Source organism: Brassica oleracea, chromosome C2, assembly GCF_000695525.1.
Source record: "Brassica oleracea var. oleracea cultivar TO1000 chromosome C2, BOL, whole genome shotgun sequence".
Classification (NCBI taxonomy): Eukaryota; Viridiplantae; Streptophyta; class Magnoliopsida; order Brassicales; family Brassicaceae; genus Brassica; species Brassica oleracea.
The window spans coordinates 31,960,224-31,968,782 of NC_027749.1; the positions used below are offsets into that span (position 1 = coordinate 31,960,224).

At 43.7% G+C, this 8,559-nt stretch overlaps 2 protein-coding genes across 2 annotated transcripts; both read right to left on the reverse strand.

Annotated features, from left to right (window-relative positions):
* Nucleotides 1-5,617: 5,617 nt before the first annotated feature.
* Nucleotides 5,618-6,373, reverse strand: LOC106324022. The gene has a single exon (XM_013762048.1). It carries the CDS (start codon nucleotides 6,371-6,373, stop codon nucleotides 5,618-5,620), a length of 756 nt encoding a protein of 251 aa, XP_013617502.1.
* Nucleotides 6,374-6,553: 180 nt separating this feature from the next.
* LOC106324023 lies at nucleotides 6,554-7,934 on the reverse strand. The gene is made up of 2 exons (XM_013762049.1): nucleotides 7,364-7,934; nucleotides 6,554-7,209 (listed from the first exon to the last, which is right to left on the reverse strand). Exons 1-2 carry the CDS (start codon nucleotides 7,932-7,934, stop codon nucleotides 6,554-6,556), a joined length of 1,227 nt encoding a protein of 408 aa, XP_013617503.1.
* Nucleotides 7,935-8,559: the final 625 nt, after the last annotated feature.

Genomic DNA, 8,559 nt, shown 5'->3' on the forward strand with positions numbered 1-8,559 from the left:
TATCTGTTTAATCAACTTAACTCGACATTGATCCAACGCGTCCATTCCAAGAGCTCCTTTGAACCATTTATCTAGTAACACGATCAAACCATTAAAGTTATCTGCACTCTCCACCATCACTGAAACATCTTGATAAATATCATGCGACTTGAAAATCTCCATGTATGCTGCCTGAACAAATCTGATCTTTTCCCCGAATCCATTCTAATGCTACGGACAACTTCTTGCCACACAAGAAATGCGACTTCTATAGTCGAACCAAGTTTGGCTTTCGCCACCACACCACCAACAAGTGGATCGACTACGTCCTTGCATCCAGCTTGTGTATTCAAACTAAACCGGATTACCATCTTCTATAGTCGAACAAAGTTTGGCTTTCGCCACCACACCACTAACAAGTGGATCGACTACGTCCTTGCGTCCAGCTTGTGTATTCAGACTAAACCGAATTACCATCGACTCCATTTGCCTACTATCCGTCGATTCCTCTTGATCTATCGCTCAGTTCCCACCAATGTTCCGGTCCACCATAAATCTGACCGATCCTTCCTCCGGATCGTACAGACGGTACCGAAGTACAGTTCCAATCGCACTCCATCGTTGTTCCTCTGTCGTACTGCTGATACCAGTCTCATCTAAGACCACAAGCCGTCAAACAAGACTCATGATCCCTCATCAGACCGTCAGTATGCATCAGCATCGTCAAGTATACCTTGCGATCCAACAGTACATGGTTCCACCATGCGCAGATTAAGCCGGTACATCCTTATCCATGGTTCGCGCTTGTTTCAACTGCCATGGATAGAGACGAATCGGTTCTTCCTATTAACCGCTCGCTTCGTACCTTCGAACCAGAACCCGACACATCTCAGACGATCAGTAAGACCACCGCTGAGCTTTAGGGTAGTCGGAGAAAGGATCCGATCAGTCCTCCTTACCGATCTCAGTCCCTCTCCATTCGTTTCTCCCTTTCTCTCTTGGTTTTTCTCGGTTTTGTTTCTATTGTCGCCTCCCCCTTTCTGATCCACGGAATCCCATTAAAAAGGGAAGTTGGCGATTTTTCCTTTCCTGTAAACGCTCCCGCGCCCAATCCCAAATCAATAACTGTCCTTGATAGTTTTTATTAACTCCCCGAACAGTTTCTTTCTCAATCGGACGGTTAGGTAACCGTTCCATAACTGCTTGGCAGTTCCAGACAATAAACCGTCCAGTCAGTTAAGTAGGTCAGTAACCTCCCGGAACCGTCCTGTAACTTCTTCGGTAATTGCTTCGGTAATTCCTTAGTAACCGCTTGGTAACCATCAGGTAACTGTTCCCGACGTTTTACTTAGCTTATCAGTACACATTCAGCTCGGTATCCAATCTCACCATAAAGTATACCAGTCAGTCCGTATATAAACTAACCTTTCTCAAAAAACAAGTCCGACTACTTTGTCTGAATCCGACCAGCTCAGTCCGACAAGCCCAACTGCTATGTCTGGACCCACAGTATTGTCTTAATCCGACCAGTACTATCCAGACGACATGTCATACGTGTCAGGTTCGACTGATCAGTCAAACTAACACTCAGCCTTGGACTGATCCAGCTCTGACTGCGGGATGAGGATGCTACAAGCCCAGTCAATAACCATCAATCCATGCCGACTATTGCTTCGTACATTCTATCATCATATCTAATCATTCCCTAACGTTGACATATATTGCTCCATCACGCACGACTTTAAGCATATTACCTTTGTCGACTGAACCAACCTCATACCCTCCTTGTCTCCCCTTTGAAAAGTTCGACAGTCGACACTTTATAGCCTTCATAAGACTTAAGTTAGTTTTCACTAACTTCCTGCAACTATCTAACATAATTTTGCTTAGCCATTTACTAAGCAGTCCAATCAGAAACACATACCAAGAAATACCTTAGGCAAATCATACCACACATCCTTCGCGCGAGACATAGACCATTGGTTCCTTTCCACCCTTACCCACAAATCTCTTTTTCGAAAAACAGCCAGCCAGGACAGAACTGGCTGGCTAACCCCGCTCTGATACCAAATTGAAACACCCCAACCCGTGAATCTTTGAAAACACGTGAAAATTTCTAAGTAAAAGATCGAGTCAAATTTTTATCGGATGAATATGAGAAATACTGTAACTTTATAAATGAAACCCGATCCTTAGTATTAAAAATCATGTAGTTTACAATAAAATATCTTTTACAAAACCTTGCAACATTATCCACGTTTTAAACACCCTTGCCGATGGTCTTTATAGCCTCGCGCTCCGGTCTACATAATCAATCTTACCTGTATCGCAAAAGGAGGCATGAGCATACAAAAGTACTCAGTGAGGACACTCAATACCGCCCACTACAGCCCAATAAGCAATACTAAATCAAACTAACACCCTAGCATCCGGTTCTATCATTCCGCTACGTAACTAGTTAAATCCTTTTCATTCCTTAACATTTCTTAACCTTTCGACACGAAGCCAAACCTGCGGCCGAAGCCAAACCTGCGGCCGTAGCCAACCTAAGCCAAACATGCGGCTGAACCCAAACCTGCGGTCGTAGCCAAACCTGCAGCCGAAGCCAAACTTGCGGCCTTAGCCAAACCTGCGGCCGTAGCCAACCTGTGACCCATCGGTCCATTACATTTCCTTAACCTTTTTCCTTAACCTTTTCCTTATATTACATTTCAATTATTCTTTCCTTAAACGCATTATAATTTCCTGACCTAGGTTCTCAAGATCAAACGTTCATTTCTCACATATACATCCTAACATAACTCGATAATCCATAGCATGCATTTCTCAAGAACACGATGAACGAACTTTCCTTAATCAATTCCTATCATACATTTCTTAAGAAAACGAAGAACGATCTTTCCTTAAACGAATTCTATCAAACATTTTCCTATGAACACGATGAACAAACTTTCCATAAATGAATTCTATCCAATCATACACACGTTCTTACTGAATAAAACTAGACAAAATAATTCTTATTGGACTGCCACGAATCACGTCCTCACCTGTATTGATCTTAAAAGATCGAAGACTCTGAACCTAGTTGTGTTTTCCGGCGAAGAATCCTGCGATCCTCCTTGCTCGATCCTCACCGCCCAAACTCTCTCTTTAAGACTGCGTTCTTTCTCTAGACTCCCTAAGACTTGCTTTTTGAGTTGTGACTAGAATGAGAGCTGGAGGTCTCTTTTTATATTGCTCTTGGACTTGCTCATCAATACTCGAGAATCTATGCGCTTCTTTCCTTATATGAATCTCGATGTCCCGATCTTTCTTCCGTAAAACTCGGGCTTTTTGATTTTTATCCTGCAAAAAGTAAAAAGAAACACAAAAACGAAATCTAGAAGAAATATTTACACTCACCAGTGGGTTGCCTCCCACCAAGCGCTTGGTTTAAGTCACTAGCTTGACTTGGTTGGCCTATTAGGCTAAGGGAGGATCGCTTAGGGGAATTTCTTCACCCTCTGTGATTGTTGTCTCGGCAAGGTATGGCTTTATGCGTTGGCAATTGACAACAAATTCTTCCCCTTTCGTGTTCAGCAACACAACAGCCTCCGTGGGGGCAGACATCTTTAATGGAGAATGGTCCGGACCACCTACATCGCAGCTTTCCAGGGAACAATCGTAGCCTTGAGTTGAACAAGAGCACCTGATCCTTAGGTTGAAAGTTGCGGTTGATGATCCTCTTGCCATGGTAAGCCTTAGTTCGCTCCTTCTAGATTTTAGAGCTTTCATAGGCGAGATGCCTAATTTCCTCCAGTTCGTGAATCTGCATGGATCGTCTCTCTGCTGCTGGTTTGATGTCAAAGTTGAGTAGTTTCACAGCCCAAGCCGCCTTATACTCCAACTTAACCGGTAGGTGACAAGCTTTACCGTACACCAGATTGTAAGGAGTGGTCCCGATTGGTGTTTTGTAAGCTGTTCTGTAAGCCCAGAGAGCGTTGTCTAGCTTGAGCGACCAATCCTTGCGACTTGTGTTAACTATTTTCTGCAGCATGCTCTTGATCTCTCTATTTGAAACTTGTACTTGCCCACTAGTTTGAGGGTGATATGGCGTGGCTACCTTGTGTTGCACGCCGTTCTTCTTCAATAGACCTGCAAAGATCTTGTTGATGAAATGACTACCCCCATCGCTGATGACCACGTGTGGTACCCCAAATATTGGGAAGATTATGGTTTTGAACATCTTTGTGACCACCCTTGCGTCGTTTGTGAGACTGGCAATTGCTTCCACCCACTTAGAAACGTAGTCAACTGCTACCAAGATGTACTCATTCTTGAAGGATGGTGGGAATGGTCCCATGAAGTCGATTCCCCAACAATCAAATACTTCAACCTCCAAGATGAAGTTCTGAGGCATCTTATTCCGTTTACTGATATTCCCTTGTTGCTGGCATGAGTTGCATCTAGAGATGTAGGAATGGGCGTCTTGAAACATTGTTGGCCACCATAAACCGGTTTGAAGGATCTTAGACACGGTTTTAAAGGTCGCAAAGTGCCCTGCATAAGAGGAACCATGACAGTGATAGATGATTCCTAGAATCTAACATTCAGTTACACATCGTCGGAATACTCCATCCTTGCAGCTACGGTACTGATAGGGTTCATCCCAATAGTAATGTCTTGCTCCTCTCAGAAAATTCCGTTTATCATTGCCAGTGAATTTGACAGGTTCTTTCTCAGCAGCCAGATAGTTGGCGATCTCAGCAAACCATGGAAGATTGGGATGTTGCTTTTTGATCGCACAGACAAGGTGTTCCAGAACGCTAGAGCAAACTGGACGGAGCGGTTGTTCTGTGACGCTTCCCAGACTGAACGAGTAGACATGCTAGACTGGAAGGCTGTCATCAAGTGTTGTATTTTCATCTATTTTCATTCTGGAGAGGTGATCTGCAATACCATTCTTAATGCCCTTTTTATCTTTGATTTCAAGGTCAAATTCCTGGAGTAATAAGATCCATCGGAGTAGCCTTGGTTTGTGCAACGCTCCCGCGACATACGGTGACCGGTTACTGTCCTAGTGGGTATCAATTCATTCTTTTCATTAGCAACCACAGTGACCCCCCCCCCCTTTCTGAGGAACTACATGAACAAGACTAACTCACTTACTATCAGAAATAACATAAATTACACCAGCTTCTAGAAGTTTCATTATCTCTTTCTTAACAACATCTTTTAGATTTGGGTTTAACCGCCTCTGATGTTCTACAGAAGTCATCGATTCATCTTCTAGGTGTATTCTATGCATGCATAAATCAGGTGAAATACCAGAAATATCAGCTAACGAATATCCTATTGCCTTGCGGTATTTTCTCAATTCACACAATAGTTTAGCAGTTTCCACATTATTAAGCTCAGAGTTCACGATAACAGGGTATGTTGAATTAGGTCTACGAAACGCATACCTGAGTCCCGCTGGAAGGGACTTTAATTCGATCTTTGGAGCCTTGAGTTCGCTCCACGAATCATCGAGCTGGCTGGTTGGTTTGGTCGGCTTTTTAAGAGCAGCTGCTCCTCCTGGTGAAATCTGATTGCTCGTTTCCCCCAGAATTAGAAAAGCGACCGGCTTCTCGATGATTTCACACGAGTCTAGCATCTTTTAGTATCCGTCGGCATCAACGTTGCACGTGTTCTGCTCAGTCTCTACTCGTATCAGAGCTACTTCCAAAGGATCATCTGCGAGGATTTCTTCGATCATCCCTTGTTGAGGGGTCAAGGCAGAATTCTCGTCGCTAATCGTGAAGTTATGACTATCTAGCATAGGTCGTTTGAGAAGCTCATCCATCTCGACCTTCATCACAATATCTCCCAGTTGGAGATCAATCGTCCCGTTGCGGACGTCAATTATTGCACCAGCTGTGCACTGGAAAGGACGCCCCAGGATGAGAGGGTCTTTTGGTTCATCTTCGAGCTCTAGAACCACGAAGTCTGCTTGAACAGTGGTGTCACCAATTTGAACTTGTAGATCTTCAAGAACACCTACTGGCAACTTAACTGATCTGTCTGCGAACACCAAAGAAATCCTGGTTGGCTTGAAGTTGGTTTGTTCCATGCGTTTTGCAACCGAGTAGGGCATGAGATTCACACTGGAACCCAAATCGCATAAGGAACAAGCGAAGACTGTCTTTCCAATCCGAACAAATAGGACAAATTTTCCAGGATCTTCTAATTTCCTGATTGTTCTGTTTTGAAGGACTGCGCTGCATTCCTTCGAGACCATCATGATGTCGCTGTCTGCAGAAGTTTTCCCGGAGATCAGTCTTTTCACAACACTGCGCATTGAAGGAATCATCTGAATAGCATCCATGAGAGAGAACTTAACGTTCAACTCTTCAAGCATCTTTTTCCACTTCATCTCTTCGCAATGCTTGCGTGATTTCTTAGCAGGGACTGGATAGGGAACTTTTGGAATGTAGACGCGTGTTGGAACAGGTTGATCTTGCGTCGTGGGGGCTACTGGTTCTGCGGTTGTTGGTTGTTCCGGTTCATGATCGTCATCGTGGACATCCTCAAGCGAATGTGGTTCTCCCTCTTTCTATTTTCCCTTCTCTTGAGCAGTGAGCTTCGTGGGGACATGATCTGATAGATGTCTTCCACTTCTCAGCTCGACTGCGTTATAGTCCTTGGAATTCTTGTATGTTTTCCCTGGGAGTGTTCCATGTTGCCTTTTTATTATTTCAGCAGTTTGAGCAATCTGAACGTCCATTTGCCTTATGTGGCTTGCTACAGCATCGTATTTGGAATTCAATTTCGTGAACATGTTGTCCATCCGAGTGTTTATCTCGGTTGTAACCTGGTTCAGTGCTTTTCCTTGAATTTGTTGACCTTGCAGAAGTTGTTGCATCATTCCCTTAAGCACATATGGCGGACTGCTCGCGGTTGCAGGAGCAGCATGTGGATTATTCTGCCGGTTCTGAAATTGATTCTGAGCCTGGCTGAGGATGAACATCTTCCCATTCTGATTCTGATTCTGGAAGTATGGCTTCTGATATCCAGTGTTTTGGAACTGATTTCCCTGAGATCTGTCGTTGGGGTTATCTGGATTGGTCTTGTACGAGAAAAGATGCGGGTTGTTCCTCACATTAGGATTTGGATGGTAATTTTTGAACTGCCAACCCTGCCCGTTAACGTAACTGACCTCTTGCTGATCTTCTTCTGATGTCTCGATTTTTGCTGCAGCATCTGTAGTACCTGGTTCCATATTGGTTTCTTACATGACATAGATCTGATTCTAATTGTTCTTGAGCAGCAAATCGACTTTAGCGGTGAGGTCATCAATCTTCCTAGTGACCATGCTGTTCACCTTTTTGGAACAGTCAATTTCCTCGTTTTTTTTTGGACGAACTAGCTGCCATGTTCTCTATTAGCGCGTGAGCTCCTTCTATGGTTTGAGTCATGAAATCTCCATTGCTCGCTGCATTCCGAGCATTGCGGAACTCCCATTCCACTCCATCGTAGAAGATTCCTAGAACATGGTCATCATCGAACCCGTGATGAGGACACTCTCTGAGGGTATCATTGAACTGTTCCCAAGCTTCGTTGAAAGGTTCACTAGCGAGTTGCTTGAAGGATGAAATTTTGTTTCGTAGGGCAGCTGTTTTGGCTTTCGTATAGAAGTGTCCCAAGAAATCCGCTCTAACCTGTTCCCAAGAAGTTAGGGAACCTGTAGGTAATGACTTAAGCCATCGTGAAGCCTTGTCCGCTAGGGGGAATGGTAACAGCATGCATTTGATGTAGTCGGGTGGGACGCCGTTTGCACGAGTGAAATTACATATCTCTTCAAAAACTTCAATGTGTTCCATCGGTATCTCAGCTGACAGTCCATGAAACATCTTTCTCTGGACAAGATTGATCATGCCGGGTTTTATCTCGAAATGTTCCCTTTGACATGGTGGTGGAGCGATAGCAGATAGCATAGCAGGGATGTTACGCGGTAGGTTTCTCTCACCAATTGGGACAGGTGGTTCCCGTTGTGCAGCCAGTTACTGCGCTGGGATTGTTTGCTGTAACTCTTGAATCTGTTGCATCTGCTGTTGCATCTGTTGCATAGACGCGGCCATTTGTTCTGGAGTGCCAAAGTCGGCCATTGTTGTAGTGATTGATTTTTGTTGACGGTTGGTTCTTTCTAAGCTTGCGAGTTCCTGGTTTGTAAGCAAAATTAAATCCCCTTGTGTATTGCTCCGAGTATGTCTACTGGGCATGCACCTGGTTATTTAACTGCAAAAAAAAGATTTAAAAAAAGTTAGAAGTTTTAGACTAAATAAATAACCGAAAAATAAAGATAAAAAGCTGGTCCCCGGCAACGGCGCCAAAACTTGATACACTAAAATTGGATCTTAATCTACTGGCAAGTTAACAGTGTAGTTGTAATATTTTTAGATTCAATTCCAGAGGACCAGTTCACACTTTATCTTTATGGAATCAAAATTAAGCTAAAACGAAGTAGGGGTTTTAAGAAGATGTAAATAACGTAAGGAACAAGTAGCAAGATTATGTTGTTTTCGAATTGATTAAAGGCGCTAGTCTAGGGTTTCTTTTCAG